Source organism: Saccoglossus kowalevskii, chromosome 12 (assembly GCF_978046115.1).
Source record: "Saccoglossus kowalevskii chromosome 12, keSacKowa6.1, whole genome shotgun sequence".
Lineage (NCBI taxonomy): Eukaryota > Metazoa > Hemichordata > Enteropneusta > Harrimaniidae > Saccoglossus > Saccoglossus kowalevskii.
Window position 1 is genome coordinate 26,328,844 of NC_140652.1, and position 23,187 is coordinate 26,352,030.

Sequence of the window (23,187 nt, forward strand, 5' to 3'; positions counted from 1 at the left end):
CTAAAAAATCATCGTCAGTAATCGGAAAATTTCATCATTACGACACATCATTTTGATTGGTTAATGAAAAACATGACCTGTTATGTCAAAGGAAGTTGTTCCAGGTCAAATCGTGCTGAAAAACCTCATGGTGGAAAATTGTTTTGCGTCGGGAGTTTGCGTACGATCGAAAACATACCAAAACGAAGATAATGATAAATGCTTTCGTCCACTGTTTCCTCACAGACCCTACCCATTATTTCACCGTAAATTCAGACGGTATGTAAATCGTATTGTAATAAAATGTGTGTGTTTTTTATGAACATGTTTGTTTCTTCATTGTAAGTATCGTTCAAATCAATGACGCATTTTTTTTCAAAAATAAGTATTATTTTCCCGATCCCGGCGTGGTGAACGAATATTTTTTTGGGATAATTTTTCGTTGTTTGCAAGAAGGTTACAGTGTTCAACCCCAAAACAAAATTATTTTTTCTGAGTTGGTCCTCGAGTATAAGCTCATCCCTTACTTTTCCTTTACGTGTTCATGCCTCCGGGCTTATGATCAGGGAAGTACGGTATACTGTGAAGATTCAATTCAGTCCAGTGTGAGTGATGAGAGTATATCGTCGACGATGCCCCTTGTTCGGATGAACACGGAAATTACACGGAAGTCTGTGAACAATCTGCTTGGTGTTCCTGTGACACTTGTCCCATGATTTGCCAGTGCAGCCCCGTGAATACATGGACGAAAATGTTTCGACCACCACCCTACGAACTCAAGATTGCATACTCCAGCATCCATACTTTGAATAATTTGCACGCCGCACAGTGCAGTACTGGAAACAGCATTTATTAGACAGTTAGACAAAAAACAAAACAAAATGCCTGTCTCGATCAATCGCACATCCATAATGTTTGTATGTTGATATGCTTGTAAATAACATTAACGTAAAAGTCGAAACAACCTAGACTAGAAGTCAATTCACCAGTCCAGCCAGCTATGGCTCCCCTGTGGCTCCCTAAGTTGCTTATATTTAATCAGATACTATTTCGTCATCATGCTTTGTTACCTTACCTGTTTATACCTCATGAGGGCGTTTTTTTATGGCAAGATGGCGCAAACGGAAGTCCTTCGCAGGTTTATGGTTTCTCATATTTAAATCATCATAACTCTGAGGATAATCAATTTTTTTAATTTTTTTTTCAAATTTATAATCAATATACATAACTTGATAAATACAAACACCAAAATAGGCTCTATTTAGTTCCCCTGAAATATAACTTTTGACACAGTGAATTGTTTTAATTTCACTTTCCAAACTACACGACACATTTAACTTCAATCATGTTTAAGTCATATGTCACTTTTCTTGACATATCTATTAATTGGACGCCTGTATTTATAAAGAAAACAAAGTATTTCATTAAAAACATTCATGTTATTGTGTTGAAAATACATTTCGATAAATGTTACATATAGCTGTACCCGACTTGAAATTATAACCTCATATTAACAGTATACAGTTAAGATCATGTGGTTTAACATTCTAGAAACAATCCATTGTAACCTATTGGAGAAATTGAGTAATAGTCGAAACCTTTGTGTATGTTCCCACAGTAACAACTTTCCGAAATACTAAAATAGTCAATGTAATGTATTCTGGGATCTTTGACCATATACGAGTGAGCAAATGATTCAGTTATCTGATTTACTTTTTTTACTCGTGGTCTTGACATGAAGTCACATCTTGCTCTGTCGCTTGGATCTGGTGCATTGATCCAGAACATGTGGCCATCAGGTTTGACTAGTTTTTGAATTATGTCAATTGCCAAAGGTAGCATTTGTGTGTAATGGTCAAACACATCATAATCTTTGACTCGTTCGATTCGTTGAAATGGTGCGATATCATGAACACCCGTTTCGAAAATTATTAGATCTACTTTTCCATTGGGAATCAAAAGCTTCTCCACATTGGGATTCTTCACAATGCAAGGTACGCCACATCCGAGAGGTATAGCCATGATAAAACTGAATCTAATTGTGGTATTGTATCCTAATTTATACGATCTTGGAGGCGCTCGGGGGACAAGCAATTTCAATGTTTGCAGACCCTGAGAGTTCTCCAGCTTCTTTCCTTTTCTATACATATATATTTGCATAAACGCATTAGCAACCTCCCGTGTAATAGAGTCTCCGATTATTAATACGTTCTTGTTTGCTAAGCACATGTTCATGTCATTTGAGTCAAATATTTTAAAGTGACACTTGTTTGGTACCCATACCCTTTCACTCTGAAATGCCTCAATGTTTCCTTCACAGATGACGCCATCACATTTTCCGTGAGGAACAGTTAACCATCGGCCAGGCATAAATGATGATGTCGAAGCACACAGGGGTGTCTTTAAATCTCTCTGACACAATACATTGTCAACTAGTTTTATTGTAGCTGGCGTATTTTTAACAGCTTTATCCATGCATCGACTCCATCTTATTATGTCAATAGAGAACATTGTTTCACGGATCGACTCGTCGTGAACTTGGAGTACCTCTAACAGATAGTTACCCGGTAAAAGCGCTGGAATTGACAATGAGAATACACCATTTCCCACATAGACAACCTTGGCGGCATTGAACTTCATTTCAAAACGACCAGGCATCTGATAATCTGAATCCAATTCATATATACGAGCGTGAATATCTGCCCAGGGATCACAATTTAGAGTCTTGTTGAAGAAACTGGAAGCTGTAATGCGAAATGTATGTTCTCGACAAGCATCTAGTGAGCGCTTTCCATTTAAATCGAGAACGAAACTGTCTGGATAGTTGTCGAGCGAACAGTAAGAACGAGATTTTGGAGTGTTTTTCGGCATAATCACAGCTAGTTTATGTTCGTTATTATTCTTGGCAGGTTTTTCCTTCTTTTTTTGACTGACCGTTTTCTTTGGCGAATCTACATTTTTCGATTTACTGCCAAGTCCAATAGTATTAACAGCTGAACGACTCTTTGAAATGTTTTTCGGCATAATCGCAGCTAGTTTTTTTACATTATTAATCTTAGCAGGTTTTTCCTCCTTTTTTTGACTGACCGTTTTCTTTTGGCGAGTCTACAATTTTCGATTTACTGCCACGTCCAACAGCTGGTTTATTTTGCATTGAGTGACATTCAGACTTAGTCTTGACATGATGACTTTCCTCTAGATTTTTAAACGTCTTTCTTTTTACACCAGATATTCCATCTTGAACCCTTGACAACACAGCGGCAATGTTTGGCGGATTGTTTGATTTACCTTGTGTGTTGGAATTGTCGGTTTTGAAGGTAGGCGAGAACTGAAAATCAAAAAAAAAAAAAAAAAAAACATATTCAGAACATAATGATTCATTATATAATTACTTTTCAAGAAAACGTGCTTGCCAATAATTTTCCAAAAGGTTGAATATACAAGTGACTTATCACAAACACGTGATATTTACATTTTAGGTGACCACCTGTCTGACGAGCGACAACCCAAGTACAGATACAGTATATGAAGGCCAACACGAAGGAAGTTGATTGTATGTCAGTGCATTACAGCATTCTCCACATTAACATTTCCAATTTATTGGAGATATACAGATTGGTCAAATACAAGTGTTTATTCACGAAATAATCAATCTTCTGTCTATGAAGACCAGTTTCTTGAAGTACGTCTGGTGACCATTATATACAGGGTTGACTACCTAGGGCAGTCATTTTACACAAAGGAGACTACTTTTAATGGTCATTACTATTTGGGTCTATTCCCACCTACAATCATTATACACAGGGATGACGACCTCCAGTGGCCACGCACACACAGCATGTTCTCGTCACAAAACTGGAAAAATAACATGAGGTCACTTCAACATTGTCAGAATTTAATTGACAGCTTGTATTATTTGCGAAGATTCTGTTAGTAAAATAATCGAAATCAGTTGAACAAATTATATATTTACAGGTGAGAAAGTCGGATTAATGCAACGATCCATGCATGCACAAATTATTTTTGTCATATATGTTATATATTGTAATATATTTTAACCATAACATTACTACTGATCCATTACCAATTTGACACCCGTATATTTGTGATGGAGATGAAAAAATAATTCAATGAATAGTTTATATATATATTGTATAAAATAAATCTATGTTTCATATAATACTTGCACAAACATGTTGTGCCTCTACTTGCACATGGGTTTTAAATGATGGTGCTATTTTTTACCAACCATTACCTATTACGTCTGCAAAAAATTTTCTGGATTTTCTCATTTCACCTTACAATCTGATTGTTTGCGTTTGCGTTTGCGAGAGTTTGTGGTTGAGCGAGATCCGTACGAGATGTCCCTTTACGAGTCCGAAAGTTCACATGTATAATACACTCCAGTGTGTTGCATTTACTGCAAGTGGATTCCAGTTTTATCGCTGTACTTCATAAAAAAGCCCAAGACTGTTGATCAATTTCTGTTAATTGTATTGTTTCTTCTACATTAACACAAACATAAAAAATAACATCTAACTCGACACTCAATCAGGTAGTCACTCCACACACTCCACGCGTATTAGTAAAAAAACATGACCCTTCGCTCTGCTTTCCATTCAGAATACGTACTAACCTGATCTTGTTCTAATTATATCACAAGTAAGTTACGAGGCAATATTGACGGTTGACATTCTATTTTTTACTGCATGTATACCAGCTGTTTTTTTTTGGTCAGTGATACAATGAATGTGCTAACCTATATTATTATAGCCTACAATATTTTATTGTGTAGTCTTGATACAGTCTTGCTTCGTGTTTTCAATAACACCGTTTTACTTGCATTAGGTGTTACTTGCACAATCTTTCCAAGTGGCACTACATTTCACGCTATTTCTGGCTTCAACCAACACAATTTCGTTGATCTCCAAGTTTTGTTCCTCGTTAAAACAATTTTGTCATGATTGCAGTAATGGTTGGTATGCTATGGCCCGCCTTGTCCAGAACATGTTCGACAAGTGCTACACCTGCTTCCATCTGCAAATGCTTATCATTCTTGTCTATTATGTAAGCCAGTAAATTTGGTACTTGATATGTTTAGCATCATGTTTGATGTGAATGCTCTGATTTGTTTTGTATCGCCCATAGTGAAGTTATCAGTCAACTGTTAATTGTCACTCACAGCTAATCTGGTAGATCTGTTATCATTTGTTATTCCGGCTTTTCACACAGTCAAAAGAACACACCACATTTCAATATCAGATTCCTTGTTGCTGATTTCACACTCATGCTTTTCTTGTAGTTGCGGCAACGTGCATAAATGACCGAAGTCTTGTCCCTGTTTGTGTTTGAGTATTAACTGATTATTATGATTGGTTATTATTTGTTAACAAAGCATTTTTAGATTCTCATTTCCACAAATCGCAATCTCCCGTCTACTTAATAATCTGTCTAATTGTGGGGTCCAATTTCCTTGCGTTCCTTCTCTTTTTGAAGCAGTGATCATAGTTGTCCTGCTTTAGGTCATTGATTCTTTTCTGAGAATGCTATGTTTTGCACTTTTGGTATTATAATGATCTCTGCAGACCATGGATCTTGTACGGTTCGAGTCCATCTCATTGTCATTTATTCCAGTTTCATTTTTCAGCTCGCCATTTGTCTTGTGTTTCCCATAAGAACGATGGTCCTCTTGTCAATTTGCTCATTCTCTAGAAATTTCTCCATAGATATGAATAAAATAAATATGTGGAATCTCGTAGCTTTATTAGCAGTGTTATTAAAGGCAGTTTTAATGCTTGGAGTGCGAGTTATCTATGACTATGTCTAGTTCTCATTTTAACATTTTGTCCAAGCATATGGCTACCGTAGCTGTAGTCAATTCTATATGCAGAATCAGTATTTGTGGTGCCACTCTACGAGCTCTCCAAATAAGTAAGTAAGATGAAGTTAATCACATTCCTGTGGTCGATCACTCTAATATAACAGATGGCTCATATCCACTTTCACTCGCAAAGTGGGACGGAATCATGCATTGACAGCTACTATTTCTGAATTCTAATTCTAGTTTGATCTACTCCTTCCATTGTTTATGTTTCGTGGCAAATGTTCAGCATTCTGCTAGTTGATGTGAAGTGCATGAACAGCATGGCTAATGTGCTCTATCACCAGTCTTCCAGTATGTCAGGTTAAGGCGTCATGGCTGGAAAATTGTTATTGTCACGAGGTTCAGTAAACATCTTGAAATTGTTGTGTAGCTCTTTCTGTATTACAATTGTATTCATCGGCATGCATTGGTGTTTTATTAGCCTCATTCATCGTGATCGTATCATAATTACTTTTAGTGATAGACATGTACCCTCAGCACCATTATTTTGTTCAGTGTTATTAATAGCAGGTATCCATGCCTATTCCAAGATTACTACGCCCAATTTGTTCACCATTACGCACCAGGCAAAATCAAAAAAATTATCTTAAAATCCCCCAAAGTAAACCAAGCGGGAGAGTTCACCAATAAGTATGCAGGGGTAAATCTATGGAATAGCATTCCAACTTATACCAGGAATATACAATTTAGGAATACTTTTGAAAAGAAAACAAAAACTACCTACAGTCTCGACCCACATAAGTTCAACCTCTTAAAGATTTATAATATAATATTATATTATATACATTGTTCTTTCAGGATTTTTGGCTGTCTCGCCACTATACTTTATTTTCTATTTATGTTAAAGTAAACAGAAGGCCCAGTTAATATCTTGTAATCTGTGATTTACTGATATTTGACTCATTTTAGCGCAATTTGCTTGATGGTCGTGTTGAAACCACTTTATTTTAATAATTGAAATATTTATGTCTTATAAATGTACAACATTCGAAACGTTTCCATTATAACAAAAATGATTTTTGAACCATAACAATTCAGAATTTCATATAATCTCTAAGCTGGTTAAATTTATATGCATATCATCTGCACGCAGTCTCTTTATATACATATAATTTGCACACACGTTTATCTTATTTGCATATAATGCCCACGTACGTTCTCATATATGCATACAATTTTCATCGCACCTGTATTATATGAATAGAAGACAATAAAATGATCAGTTCACGTCCAATTAATAAATAGTGGTGCTTTATTTGAGTTGGAAATGAATTATTTACGATAAAAAAAAATAACCAGAAACCAACATGGCCAGCGAGCGAAAAGCTGGCACGCAATGACAGATGACAGGGGGTGCTAACAAGCAATATCAGCAATTGAAAACTCCCGCAAAAGGGCATTTTGCCGTTTATATTGCATTACTAATTAGTGTGTTGGCTTTATTCAAACATTATATTGCATTACTAATTAGTGTGTTGGCTTTATTCAAACATTAAACAGTTATTTGAAATCTAAAACCAATAATCCAAAATGAAGGAAGAAGGACCCTGCATGGTGCCACCCGACCTTAGATGTGGGTTAGGTTGAAAACCAATGGCCAGGCTGGTTAGTAGAAGCTGGCCAAAGGTAAGGGGAAAGAAAGGGGTAGCGGCGTGATAGTATGTGATGGGGAAAACAATGCATGAGCAGTGACGCGTAAAAATAAGGAAACAAAAGAGATAGATGATGTTAAAGTCCATATGCAGAAGCTTGCTACATGATGAGCTGAACTGGCTGAACAAGACAAGCTGAAAATAAACTGGCTTTCATTGCCTTAGAGCTAAGAATCCTGAATCTTAATAAAGCTCAAAGGTTACTTGTCTTTACAAACTCACTTGTGCAGAAAAAACAGTGAAATGTAGGGGAAGGGAAAGCGCCTCTGTGAGACATCCATGTGCAGCCAAGATGCCGGCGACAAAAGTACAAACACATAGCGTTGCATGAAACTCGGGCATGGGGAGGGGTGAAACTCCTTGCCTGCAGGATTAAGGCAATTTTTTTAATCCGGTTGCTAAAGAAATAAAAGTTTCTCTTAAAAGCTGCTGAGGTGTGCGGATGTAATACCGATAGGAAGATGGACTCAGTGTTTTGATAGGATGGTCGGGAATATGACATGTTGCAGCAGTTGTAACAGCTCTAATACAAAATGATCGTCCAGCCTAAATACGTAGGTCTTGTCCCAGTCGTGTCAGCAAGAGCTGGAGCACAATAATGAAAAAAATCCCTGTGGAGTGGGGTTTCTCTGGTGATGCAGTAATGGGTTGATTGGTAGTCAGGTACCAGTGATCGGAGAATTCACCACCTATCACTGAACAAAGATATACAGAGACTCGAATCGTTCCAACTTCTCATCTCAGCGCCATGTCGGAACCGCCTCTTTCTCGAGACTCTTTTCTCGTGGTGAGCTTGCCAAAAATAACTGAGATCAAATTTATTCACTTCTCAACCCTTAGCCAATTACAGAGGAGTTTAAGAGCGTAAGGCGTAGTTTCCATACATTCAATTCGCATGTAGCCAATCACACAAAGTATTTAACACGCCATAATTCTCTGATTAATTGCCCCCGATTTCGGGACATAACTCTTATAGGCGCCACGTTGTCTTAACCAACATTCCATTGTCGACAATTATATCCGCCAGTTGTCTCCTTATTAATCTCACTAACATGCAAATGAACATGATCATGACAAATTGTGAGCAGGTGAGGATTATCCGGGGGTCATCAGTGAACGTCGCTATAACTGCTAAAAGCGGCCTCACCTAAATACCTGAAAATATAAATCATGACACAAGTGTTGCGCCGGGGCAATGGCTCTGCAAGCGGATTCAGGTGGTCTAGCAAACTCAAGAGATTTTGTTTCGTACAAGTATAATATTTGTATGAACTGGCCTATATAACAATCTCTTGTAACACTTTGTACATTGTGAGTCACCCCTGAATATCTGGAAGTTCATGCGGCAATCAGAATCCACGCATGGGAATTGGACCTTCCAAAACAATGAACTACTGAACAGTGGAATGCTACATGTTTGTATCAAAATGTAGCCATTTTAACTAAAGTCTGCACAAGGGAGTCATTCTACGATGTAATCATTGTGAACGTGATAAATGCACCCGGAGATCGGAAATCTTGACCGTTCCAAACTGGCAAGCCCGGAAAAGGGATTTGGACCAATATAGAAAACAACGTTGGTATCCCAGTGACCACCCAAATAATACGTATGCTATACAAGTGAACTCGAAGGCTGTGATTCAGAAATTAATTTATTGCAGGGAATAAAAATGATAATCACACAAGACTACTCACTCACGAAAGGTTTAAATCATTGTTTCCATGCAGGGAATAAAAACGATAGTCCCTCAAAAGACTAAACACACTAAGTCTTTGTACAAATATACGTGCAAGTGTGGATGTTCCATAAATAGACAGCGAGTACACTAATAAGTTTTAGATGTTCCAGAGCAGGTTGGTGAGCGCGCCTGTATTTGGACGGAATGAGAACACCATTCTACGCCTTCTTCACCTGGAAGTGCCCATATGAGAACGCCCAATCACATCCAGTTGTTTAAATTGAGCAATTACCAAACTTACAACAAAACAAGTAACCTGTAGAATGCTGTGTGGGTAATATTTTTATATTGATTTTTGTTGCATTTGCAGCAAATAGTTACCAAACAATGAGAAATCTATAGGATTGAATATACCTCTCGGCTGGCTTCACATGCATAGTTCAAGCCTGTCTAACCGGCGCTTATAGAAGGGTTTAATTACAGCACCTAGACGGTCTGTGGTTATAGCTTCATGTTCAGAGTAATTACCCTTCACTGTGAAGGACAATATGGGAGTTGACTTACATGACTGGTGGAAGCAAGGCTGGTAAAATTTTGTGAAATAGTAGTTAGTTAGAATTACCAGACACGCAATCGAGACATTGAGGGATATCCAAATATTGATGATAAACGGCAAGTGATATTTCCAGAGATATAGTTGGAATTGAAGCAAAGGAGTGGCATATTAACCCATGAAACTAGCCATGAGTACAGTCCTGTCGGTTGGCCTCCTTCCGTTGATCATTCGGCCCCTACAGTCCTGAGAAGTCGCATAGACCGAGGATTCGACACCCGCCTACAAATTTATGGCGGAGAACCGTTCTGCAGTTTTCATGATTGTAACCAGCTAAAACATCTATCGACCAATCTAGCGATCACAAATACCTCTTTTGTGACTGGAAAATGAACCTACAGCACTGGAACGTTGGCGAAAGCTAGTTTTACGCAACGAAAGAAGTATTGGAATAGCCTATTTGCGAATTGGCTAACTGCTTGAGATGCTGAATTGTTCGAGTTACGGACATCGAGTTACAGAAATGACCACGCCCATATTATTGAAACCACGCCCAAATTATAACATTTAACAAAAATATATGTTGCCTGTAACTCGAAGTTCTGTTAACTGTTGATTGAACATCAAGTTACAATTTGGGCGTGGTTTCACAAAAAGTGGGCGTGGTTTTAAAAATATGGGTGTGGTCATTTCTGTAACTCAATATTTTCGTAACTCGATGTCCGTAACTCGAACATTTCAGCATCTCTAACTGCTTGGGTTAACTGAGATTCGAAAGCCAACTGTTTAGACAAAACCCAAGCAGTTAGCTAATTCGCTAGCGAGTTTGCAAATTTGCTGCCCCAATATTTCGGAGATTTGCTGCAACAGAACCATAACATTTATAAAAGGCACAGTGCTGAGATTCAATTCGAGTATACCTGAAATATACTCTTGCAATTGCACACGAGTCGTCAAAACGTAGTTTGGTGACAGTTGGGAATGATACCAAGATTTAACAATTCCATGAGAAAATCGCAATGTTCTTTTAACACATGAAACGGGTGTGCATAGAGCGAAATTTGTATAGTTTCATTACGCATACACGCACCCGTATATATTTTGACAATAAACCACTTTTTTACATTATGCAAATACAAACAAGACATTAAACCTTCCTGACAGTAACATGTGTTGTAATAAAAACCCGAATACAAATTACGGACTCACGGTGAATACTTCTAGAAAGTCACCCCTCTATAAACGTCTTCAACTAGCCTAGGCCAATCACTAATGTGCGGGGTTAATTAACTTTGCTCTTCCATAAAGCATCAGTTTCCCACTTCAAATAATCATAAATACCCTTGATACCCTGGAGAAGTAAGTCCATTGTTTCACAAGAACGACTGTCTTCTCAATTTTCTCAAGATAAACATCCCAGGGTTGTTTTGTTTACTAGAAGAAAATGTCTTTTAGCACCATTTCGTGTATTAATTTTCATTGCACAAAAAAGCAGCAAATACTGTTACTGAAGCACTGAATTTGCATGATTTTTTTCCCGGCCATTCACGCAAACTGCAAATCAAGTCGTTTACTGAATCCATAGTTGTTAACACTTTGCAGCCGCAATGATTGTTGCATCGTGACGTATTTTGACCCCCGGAATCTGACCTTGCATTCTGGCTACATTTACCTCATTTTCATACCAGTTCAATTTCTTTTATTTCATCCAGATTCCATGAAATTTAATATTTTCAACCAACCTTTATTTCACTTTTCTAAAATTATTTTATTGATCAAAAGACCTTTCACTCCCATCATGCAATCTCCCATAGTACTTCCGCAGACACAGCGGCGATCGCCAACATAACTACAAATAACCTCGCTCTCAGGAGCTGAGGAATAAAGACGAGGTAATTTATTTAATCAGTGCTGAACTAGAGGCTGAAATTATAAATAAGTTCGTTGTCATATAATTTGTTTATTTCAATTTCTTCTGAAGTCAAATAGAATGCACTGGTGAAACACGGTAGTAAGCGTGAGTGAAAGGATGTTTTTGGGGGTATAGTTTACATTGTGTATGGAGTGGTAGGGTCGGGTGTCATATAATTTATGAAGTCACATAGAATTTCACTTAATTTATTTTCGCTGAAACTTTTCAAGCATAACATGTGAATCCGATTTTCCCTGTGCTGTGTCTCAATAGAGTATGAGGTAAATGGCATTTTCACTGGAATTTATTTCAGGGGAAAAATGTTTTCAGTAAAAATGAAGTATACCACATGATTACATATGTACTGCAGTTTATTTTGATTCGTCTATGAAATCGGTATTTCCACACCCCATATGCAAACAAAGTAGTCCTTTCAAGAGTAGCGTTTTCGAAACATAGCAGGAATAAACAATATTTAGAAGTGCGATATTTTACCATTGGGGTACATGAATATACTTGCCGAGTGAAATGAAATTTGAACAACAGTAATGGTACTTCTAGGCAGTCACTTATTTTGACTAAAACTAATTTTCATATCACCCATGCAATAATGTTTTCGGTATTTTCACGGTCAATATGCTAATGAACATGGTATTGGCGATCCGCTCCACTAAGATTGCCCCTCAAATCATTTGTGTGTGTGATTTCCAGTGTTTTCACGCATTAGCTCTGTGATTTTTTGGCTTGGTCAATTTCACTCAAACATGGCAGGTAGGTCACACCTTCACCCTAGTTATTAGGAAAAATCTGCAAAAAAATGTTGGTCCACCGTTGCCATAGCAACAGTAAAAAATGATTTTTGGATAGCTTCGAGCTAAATGTATCTACTACAAATTTAGGATACAACACCTCAGACATAGCTCATTGTACTCTGCTTGAGTGTGGGCACAAAGTTACTATTTGAATTTTTGATATCTTTTTTCATCAATGAGAAAGTTCACCCCAAATTTAGAGTAACTTTTCACCAGGTATGGCTTGGCTGATTTTGTTCATACTTGACAGGTAGGTCGTACCATCACTAATTGGATAAACAATCCTGACCCACCACTACCATCACAACAGCCAAAATCTGTTTTTTGAATACTTTCGCCCCGAATTTATTACCTCCTACCAGTCTTGTAATAGCAGTGTTCAAATGATCATGCCTTTTATTTTGGCTACTGGTAAGATATCGTTCAGCAACGTTTTTGGCATATTAGCTGTACACCACATGGAATACTACGATTGAGAGAACTTGATGTATGTTGACTGAGCTTTATCATAGACCATCAACATCAAAGTACCAGGAGGTTTCTGCTGGCGACGTTGCGGCGTTACCCAGTTCCAAATAAAGATTACCAACGCCAAATGAGCGACATTTTTACCGGAAATCAAGATTCATTTAATCCACAAGCAACATCACAAGCGAAGTTGTAGCGTGCAGCTCATCAACGACCGCTGTAGACGAAAGTCATTCCGTCAGTGGAGTACCGCAGTTGTGACGGCATGTTTGCCAATGCACAATTCTGTGGAGGAAACTTTTAACTTAATTTAAACTACATATGACTGATAAGAAACATTCCATCAAGATCGGACGGTGCCCTATCGCGCCAACCCTTCACCATTGTATTCAAACGAACCACGTGGTGTGCTGTTACATTCTCCTTCGAACCCGGGATTCAACTAATAGGGGCGTTTCAATAAAAAAAACCATCGCAAATCATGCAAATTTAGCATTTTTAAACCAGTATACTAAAAAAGAAATGCTCAGCGATGCAGAAGAAGGATATATGTTACTTTTCAGTGTACACATCTCTGTTTATACAATCCCTCACATATTCTACTCCCAATTATTCCAGTGTAAAATGGAATAGCCTCTTTCCATGTTGACATTCTGAGTAAAATCACGTGATAGGCCGTTACAATTGGCTGTTATATACTCTTTCGCTGGTCTGGAAAATGTGTTTAATTAGCTCTCATTCAAGCGACAATGCATATTTCCCAGTGGGAGTGAACCTAGTTCGAATCTGCCATTAAAAAATAGGGGTGTTTTCAGCAAAAAACGAATAACCCTTGAGTGCACACAATACACTGAATTTCAGAACAAATCTTGCATTAGTTACAGCAGCAGAATACCACAGAAATATCAGACGAAACATGAAAACACTATATATTTATATAAACCACTTTTTTATCCAAACTCTACCAATTTAAAGTAGGAGACTCGGGCCAATGATGTCATATTTATGTTCATTGCCAACAACACTAAGCTAAGCTCATTCCAAGGTATTTCACAAACACCATGCCACTGTCTGAGACATATCATTATGATACATATCTCAAATTCTGCTGACAACACAATCCAGTGACTGTATCAGGAGTCTAAAAATAAACATGTGCAATGGGTTGTTGCAACATCTGTGTTTTTTTATTCACACAGCTAGGGCTCTGTAGTTTTCACTTACAATTTATGTCACAATATATTACATTATACAAGGGTCAGACAACCTCTAATTAATAACAAGTACCCTGTAGAATGTTGTGTGAGTAATATTTTTATTACCAAACGCTACAGCGTGGTATTAAGAGTTTGTTTTTAGGGGTGGGTGATACCAAGGTGGAAAATGGATGCACATATGGGGTTAATTCCTGGATTTGCAATAGAGGGTTCAGGCTGAACTCCAATATATAGTGTTTTCATGTTTCGTCTGATATTTCTGTGGTATTCTGCTGCTGTAAATATTGCACGATTTGTTCCGAAATTCAGTGTGTTGTGTGCATTCCAGGGTGATTCGCTTTTTGCTGAAAACACCCCTGTTTTTTAATGGCAGAGTCGAAATGTTTCACGACCACTGGGAAATCTGCATTGAGAGCTAATTAAACACATTTTCCAGACCGGAGAAAGAGTATGCAACAGCCAATTTTAACAGCCTGTCACATGATTTTACTCTGAATGTCAAGATGAAAAGAGGCGAGTCCATTTTACGCAGGAGTAATTGGGAGTAGAATATTTCAGGGATAGTATCAACAGAGATGTGAATAGTGAAAAGTAATATCTATCCTTCTTTTGCATAGCTATTTTAGTATACTGGTTTGAAAATGTTGAACTTGCAGGATTTGCGATGTGTTTTTACTGAAACTCCTCTATTGATCGAATCCCGGGTTTGAAGAAGAACGGCACACCACGTGATTCGTTTGAATACAATGGTGGAGGCAAACATGCCGTACTACTGAGGTACTCCACTGACTGGATGACTTACGTCATCAGCGGTCGTCACTGAGCTGCACGCTACAACTTCACTTGTGATGTTGCTTGTTAGCCGTGGATTGAACAAATCCCGATTACCAGTTAAAATGTTGCTCATTTGGCGTTGGTAATCTTTGTTTGGAACTGGGTAACGTCGCAACGTCGCCAGCAGAAACCTCCTGATACTAGTACTTTGATGTTCGATGATCGCGCCTCAATGGTAATCGTTAATTTTACTGCGGGTGGGTCTTTCAAGAGCCCTTCAGGATTTATAAAACTGAGTCAACATACATAAAGTTTTCTCAATCGTAGTATTCCATGTGATGTACACCTAATATGTCAAAAATGTTGCTGAACGATTTGAACTGGATAAAATTAGCAGACGAAAATTTGTTTACAAAATAAAAATAGTTTTGTTGCCAATGAAAACAAGCAATACAATATATGTTATCGACTGTTGAAGCTAACATCGGTTTATAACTAAAATCGGGCACCTATACGAAGTTCAGTTTTTAGAAGTCACTTTATTATTATTATTTCCAACCGTTTGCAATAGTATTTTCTAGATTGGAGACAGCATTTGCATTTCATTCAACGTTCAAAGTTGTGTTGAGATATGTAATGTCGGCGTCGATGATCTCTTACCAGTGCGCAACGTAGCCAAAATAAAAGGCATGATCATTTGAACACTGCTCTTACAAGACTGGTAGGAGGTAATAAATCTGGGGCGAAAGTATTCAAAAAACAGTTTTTGGCAGTTGCCGTGGTAGCTTTGGACCAGGATTGTTTTTCCAATTAGTGATGGTACGACCTGCCTGTCAAGTATGAACAAAATTAGCCAAACCAAAAAAATCTCAGAGGCGTTAAAAGCCGTTGCTGGTGAAAAGTTACCTCAACGTTGGGGTCAATTTTCTTGGTAATGAAGATAGACATAAACAGTAAATTGTTGCCCACACCCAAGATGAGTAGAATGAGCTACGACCGTGCTTTTTAATCATAGAAATGTAGGGTGTGATACATTTGGCGTTTAGGTATTCATTTGGTTGTTGCCATGGAAACGGTGGTCAGAATTTTTTTTCTTCAGATTTTACAAATAGTAACTTTGTGCCCACACTCAAGCTGAGTAGAATGAGCTATGTCTGAGGTGTTGTATCCTATATTTGTAGCAGGAGATGCATTTAGCGCGAAGCTATCCAAAAATCAGTTTTTTTTGGCTGTTGCTATAGCAAAGGTGGGCGAATTTTTTTTACAGATTTTTCCTAATAACTAGGGTGAAGGTGTGACCTACCTGCTAAGTTTGAGCGAAATCGGCCAAGCCAAAAAAACACAGAAGAATTTATACGTGAAAACACTGGAAATCTCACACAGACACACCCAAGTGATTTTAAGTGCAATCGTAGTGAAGCGGATCGCAATGCCATGTTCATTTGCATATTGACCGTGAAAATACCAAAAACATTAATGCATTGGTGACATGCAAATTAGTTTTAGTCAAAATAAGTGACTGCCTAGAAGTTCTATTACTGTTGTTCAAATTTCATTTCACTCGGCAAGTATATTCATGTACCCAAGGGAAAAATATCATACTTCTAAATATTGTTTATTTCTGCTATGTTTCGAAAGACGCTATTCTTGAAGAGACTACTTTGTTTGCTCCCAGACATCATTTGCATATGGGGTAATAAATGGGGTAATACCGATTTTGATTTCAGGGACGAATCAAAATAAACTGCAGTACATATTTAATAATGTGGAATACATTTTCAATGTAAACATTTTCCCGCTAAAATAAATTCCAGTGAAAATTTCCCTCATACTCTATTGATATTAAGACTTGACACAGCACAGTGAAAATTGGATTCACACGTAATGCTTGAAAACTTTTCATCGAAAATAAATTAAGTGATATTCTATGCGACTTAATGAGAGTTGGAAATGAACCCCAACCCTACCACTCCATACACAATGTAAACTACACCCCCAAAACATTCTTTCACCAGTGTATTCTATTTGACAACGAACTTAATTATAATTTCAGTCTCTAGTTCAGCACTGATTAAATAAACTACCTCGTCTTTATGGCAACTTGAAGTTATTCAATGCCTACATCAGTGACTTCAAAATCTATGTTTCAACCCCAGGAATTTCACTTGCTATTAATTGCATGGAAGTGTCAGTATTTTATTTTCTATTGTAATGTCAATTATTTGCGAATACTCGGAACATGAAGCTGTAATCAGACTGTCCAGGTAAAACCTGGGGTAAACACCGGTTAGGCAGTCCTTGAAATATTCACGTGAAGCCAGCTGAGAGGTATATCCAATCCTATAGATTTCTCATTGTTTGCTGCTAATGCAACAAAAATCAATATAAAAATATTACCCACACATCATTCTACAGGTTACTTGTTTATTAAATGGAAGGAAACCTTATATATTGTGTTTTGATTTATTGTATTCGTTACTGGTATATTTTTCTTCCCTGCACTGCCTCAGTTGTGGTGATATACTTTCACCAAATGATCCCCACTCCGTGGTAGCAGACGAGCTGAAGAGAAAAGACTTATAAGATAAGCATGCTACCAGAGATGTCTATTATTAGACCTGTATTGAAGGCAAGTACCAAGCTCCTGAATTTGGCAGGGGCGGATCTAGGATTCTGGAATAGGGGGTTCAAAACGTCGCCATTTGCATTGACGATCTAAAAAGCACCCACAAAAGTCGCTCAATTTAACATTAATAAAATGCGGTGTGACAAATAACAAATCAGCCCACCAATTTTTAACGATATGTTTCGATCATAAAATGTCAAAATCGAAGACAAATATTGGTTTCGCGCCGAGAAGTATGGTAAATAAAATAGAGTTCATTTCAATCATCCCCAAAATCAAAAACGACAAATATCTGGGTAAAGGTATGAAAATTTGTTGTGAAAATGTGTTGCTGCTGGTAAAATAGATAAATTAAAGAACTACTCGCCGGCTAAAATATGACCTTATACAGATATTCTGAATAAAAAATTATGTGGGAAAAACACGAATTCTGGAATAAACAACTAAGTTATAAAAAAAATACATAACACTGACGATGTCAAAAATAGTGGCCGGCTGCGTACTGATCACGTGACAATGCTTTGCTCATACCCGCAATGCGCCTTTGCCAGGGAAGGAGGCCAATTCACACCTAATACAATGACCGTTTCCAGACCGGGAATAGGGGACTGTGACCAAACTACCCCAACCCTAGGCGACAAAAAAGCAGAAAAGTAGCAGGAACCTGTAAGCTAACCACGTTACCAAACAAGTGTATTATATAGTTACTGTTGGTTCTATATTCTCTAAGACAAGCCTACGTCACAAACTGGTCAAAATCCCCCAAACACTGCCAGCAACCAATCACAGACTATATAGCTTTCCCTGACGATAATACTTAGCAACGTTATTTCCCCCACGCTAACTTGAAAAATCTTTTGTTTTTGTCTCGTTTCCGTTTCCGGTCTGTCTTAGAGACGAAGCCATTATGCAATACAGACAATGAATGTAAATTATGCTGACAGTTTTTGGATTTGAAAACACGTATCGGTGAATGGTGATCATAGTACTCTAACTTTAATATACTTGTCATAGAACAATGTAATCAATCGAACGTTTTGCCTAGTATGCATAATGCAGTACTTTATAATAAATAACGTCTACTTACCATTAGTGGTTTCGGCTCGGCGTTTGTTTCAATACGAACTGATTGCAGAAATGAAATATATGATAGTACAACAACTGTCGCCATAATAGTAAACATAGCATATTTATGTATATGACAACCAGCTTCCTTGATGTTAGACTTCATTATTGTCAAATTGGCAACGTAACAAACCCATGAAATCGTAACTATATTCACTCGCATCATGGAGGTAGAAAAGAGACTACCCTCATGCTCGCATTCAGAGCGTACGGACGCTAATCTCAATAAAAAAAGGAGACATGAGACATGTGACACAATAGAGATTACCAACAAAGAGACGGCTAGACGTATTGTAGTCCCTAGAATTGTCACAGCTGAAATTGTTTGCAAAAGAGGGGTGCGATTGTTTATGTGTTAGTGCGATTAAATATTTCGTTAAGTGACGTGGGTATGACGAGTTGTGTAATTCTTGGATCACAGACTTGCAACGTTTATAAATACGCTTCACTCACTCACACCACTCACTCACACGGCGAACCGATTCATTTCACAGACCATCATGTCGGGGCTGGATTCTTCTTCCTCGCTCGATGTTTCCCGGACAACACGTTGACGAAATACGCTGTCAAACTACCGAGAACATTTTCGTTAGATGGCAATTGGGAAGTAGCGTTGGTCGACATCCATTACTCAAATTCGTGGTACAACTCCACACGTAGGGGTTTATAGAAATTACTACATGAATCAGATTGGACGAGGACCTGTATTTCCTAGAAGGAAACTGCAACGCGGATATGGAATCGGAAGTATGTTTCAGGGTTGCCAAGTTCGGTTTGAAAGCTGCCATAAAAACAGCGCTCGATGCTAGTTTGGATATTCTAGGTGATTTTGTGCAAGGAAAACGTCAAAACATCAAAAGAGCAATTTATTCTATCGGGTCGTGGACGCGTCATTAAAAAGGGAAGAAGTGCAGCGTACGAGAAAAACTGTATTTTAGGGGACGGTTCGGCAACAGACGACTAAGCAAAGACACAACCAATTACGTAGAACAGAGCAGCAACGTTTATTGATGACGGGAACAAAGACTACTGAAAAACATACATTTGCTTTGTTTTTAAATAGACTTATATTTGACCTTCGGTAAAAAGCGCGAAAATTAATCCCATGTGGGATTGGTCAGTAACTATCAGTAGCCTTGGACATGATTGGTCCGAATTAACTACAGTAATTGTGATTGGCTAAAGAAATCACTACCAGAATCCGCATGTGAAGTCTAGCTCTAGCATACAAATTTTAGGATTTATGTTTCCGATAAGAAGACAACGACGAGACGCGCGTCACTTCTTCCAAGGCTAAGATGAGAAGATCTCGGGATATATTCGACTAACATCATGCCTTTTGTACAGGAACACTCCTGCGAATGCGCAAAGACGGAACTCGATCTCTTCACTATCCCTCCGACACAGACAAGTGTCGAAAAAGGAAATTACGAGATAAACCCGCTATAAGGTCCGTGAACTTGTTGTTTATCATGCCTATCATTCAAACTGACGTGTACTTGAATGGAAAGAAAATTTCGGATCCACCTATTCCTACAGAGCTATGATCGGAACGCTATAGAATTACGAAGAGACACCAAATCAATTCAGATCGATATTTAAGGATACCGCTAGAAAAATGAATGTTGCAAACCTGAATGACAACGATGATGACGCTAACATGCGACTCAAACGTCGATACGCGTATACGTCACGCAGTAAGACCCAGAGTAAGACGGTCGACATGAGCGGGCGAATACACCGGCGTGGCAATCAGACTGAAATTACACCAATGAAAAAAAATACTTGTGCTTGGCCAGTTCAACCGTACCCCTGGCGCTGGAGGTTGTAATGTTCCGCCCGCCCGGTAGGATAATGCTACACAAACCGCAAATCCCGCATGCAAAGTATTCATCACCGACGACACTCGTCAGTCAATGATAGAGGCGAGCAAGTACCCGCAAACCTTTTAAGTTGGACTCCGCAGCAGGTGGTGGTAGAAGTTGCATCATGGCCTATTACACCGTGTTTCGTGACCAAAGCAACGGCATCACTCTCGACGAATATCCCGAAGGGTACACAATCTTCGCATTTGACCTCACTCCCGACGTTCATGAGATTAATCAGTTTAGACAGGCATTGACAGATGAGGGAGACTGTATCCATTTTGATTTATATTGTATACGACAACGTTATCGAGATTGACAAAGACAGAAACGTATTGACCGATTTCTAGCTGTGACGGACACACAACAACTGGATCGTATTCTGTTGACTAATCCGTACACGACGGAGAAATGCGTTCTTCGGCGTTTACGCTGGAGACTAACTACCTGAGACGAGAGTGTCGAAATATTTTGACTCGTACGGTAGTCCGTCCGTCCCATTACGTGGAATTTAAGATATTTCTCGACAGAAACGTTTGTACGTGGACATACGATCATCGCATACTTCAAACACCATTCTCTACAGTGTGTGGTTAATACGTCCTGTATTACTTGCTGCCCAGATGCCGAAGGAAAACCATGCACTCTGTAGTTGACTCTTTCTTGCATGATAGACATTTAAACAACGTTTATGTGAACAGATATATCGAAAATTTCACTGGATTCAATCTACCTCTTTATGCAAGATAAATAAGAACAAACACATAACTTATACTCTATGTAAATAACTGTCAATTTATATTATTTTCTCTTTTTTATTTACGACATATATTTTGATTAGATAAAAGTGTGCAAAGAGTGACTGAATAAAAAAAGTGTACAGACTACTTTAGGATTAGCAAGAAATAAATAAAAAATAATGTTTTTTTGTTTTGTTTATTGCTGTTTATTATTTTATTGGCTTTTCTTTTCTATGTTTCTCGTATTTCGTGGCGTTAAAAATACTTAACCACGCTATAAATTCATAGTCCATGTAAGCATTTCATCAATTTTACGACTATAAGATAATAAACTTTGTTACTATATAAACGCCGCGTATTTATTAACGTGGGCAGAGTGTATGTATGAGCGTGTACATGTGTGAGCGCTCTCTACCGTTCAATCATAAATTTCATGGCGGGCGTGACGTCATAATTAATTCACGACGTCGTAATCACTCAAAAATGATGTCATACCGGATGTCACGTTCTTCGTTCGCGACGTTGTCATTAAAACAAATGAACTAGACAATAATGTATGCTAATTTATTCGTGACGTCATAATTATTCAATGGTATCTATAGTATAGTATTCCACAGTCCCTCTATCATAGAGGGACTGAGTATTCCTACCTAGACGATATCCATAATATCGACCGACGCCTTATGAATATCGCCTCGGTAGTCATGCGATATCTTACACATATACATGATCTTGAAGTACTGGGATTGCAAAGAAACATGTGTGCAAAGTTTTGAAAACAATGACGATCTTTCTCCGGTATTTATATTATGAACATGCATACACATAACCTTAAACCTTTCGTTCTTAAAAATGACATGTGGGTTATTACCAAACGCTTCAGCGTGGTATTAAGATTTTGTTTTCAGGCTTGGGTGGTACCAAGGTGGAAAATGGTTGCACATATGGGGGGTAATTCCTGGAATTGCAATAGAGAGGGTTCAGGCCGAAATACATATATATAGTGTTTCCATGTTTCGTCTGATATTTCTGTGGTATTGTGCTGCTGTAAATAATGCAAGATTTGTTCCGAAATTCAGTGTGTTGTGTGCACTCCAGGGTTATTCGTTTTTTGCTCAAAACACCCCTATTTTTTAATGGCAGAGTCGAATAGTTTCACTCCCACTGGGAAATCTGCATTGTTACTTGAATGAGAGCTAACTAAACACATTTTCCAGACCGGCGAAAGTGTATGCAACAGCCAATTTTAACAGCCTGTCACGTGATTTTAGTCTGAATGTCAACATCAAAAGAGGCTAATCCATTTACGCAGGTATAACTGGGAATAGAATATGTGAGGGATTGTATCAACAGAGATGTGTATAATGAAAAGTAACATATATCCTTCTTTTGCATCGCTGAGCATTTCTGTTTTAGTATACTGGTTTGAAAATGTTGAATGTGCATGATTTGCAATGTGTTTTTTTACTGAAACTCCCCTATTGATCGAATCCCGGGTTTGAAAGAGAACGGCACACCACGTGATTCGTTTGAATACAATGGTGAAGGCACGCAAGCATGACTTACGTTGTCAGCAGTAGTCGCTGAGCTTCACGCTACAACTTCACTTGTGATGTTGCTTGTTAGCCGTGGATTGAATTAATCTTGATTACCGGTTAAAATGTTGCTTATTTAGCGTTGGTGATCTTTATTTGGAACTGGGTAACTTCGCCAGCAGAAACCTCCTGGGAGTTTGATGTTGATGGTTGCGCCTCCATGGCAATCACTAATTTTACTGCGGGTGGATCTTCCAAGAGCCCTTCGGGGTTTATAAAACTCATTCAACATACATAAAGTTCTCTCAATCGTAGTAGTCCATGTGATGTACACCTAATATGCCAAACATGTTGCTGAACGATTTT

The 23,187-nt window shown here is 38.1% G+C and overlaps 1 protein-coding gene and 1 long non-coding RNA gene across 2 annotated transcripts; both read right to left on the reverse strand.

The window, feature by feature from the left end:
- Positions 1 to 1,150: 1,150 nt before the first annotated feature.
- On the reverse strand, positions 1,151 to 3,006 carry LOC144363566 (uncharacterized). The gene has a single exon (XM_078014178.2). It carries the CDS (start codon positions 3,001 to 3,003, stop codon positions 1,519 to 1,521), a length of 1,485 nt encoding a protein of 494 aa, XP_077870304.1. The 5' UTR covers positions 3,004 to 3,006; the 3' UTR covers positions 1,151 to 1,518.
- A 14,331-nt stretch (positions 3,007 to 17,337) lies between these two features.
- On the reverse strand, positions 17,338 to 18,897 carry LOC146735670 (uncharacterized). Its single transcript, XR_014931248.1, has 2 exons — positions 18,644 to 18,897; positions 17,338 to 17,492 (listed from the first exon to the last, which is right to left on the reverse strand). It is a non-coding gene; the product is annotated as an uncharacterized LOC146735670 (long non-coding RNA).
- Positions 18,898 to 23,187: the final 4,290 nt, after the last annotated feature.

What these genes read in the sequence shown, in the direction of transcription:
- LOC144363566 (XM_078014178.2), bottom strand. Translation starts at nt 3,003, where the DNA reads ATGCCGAAAAACATTTCAAAGAGTCGTTCAGCTGTTAATACTATTGGA.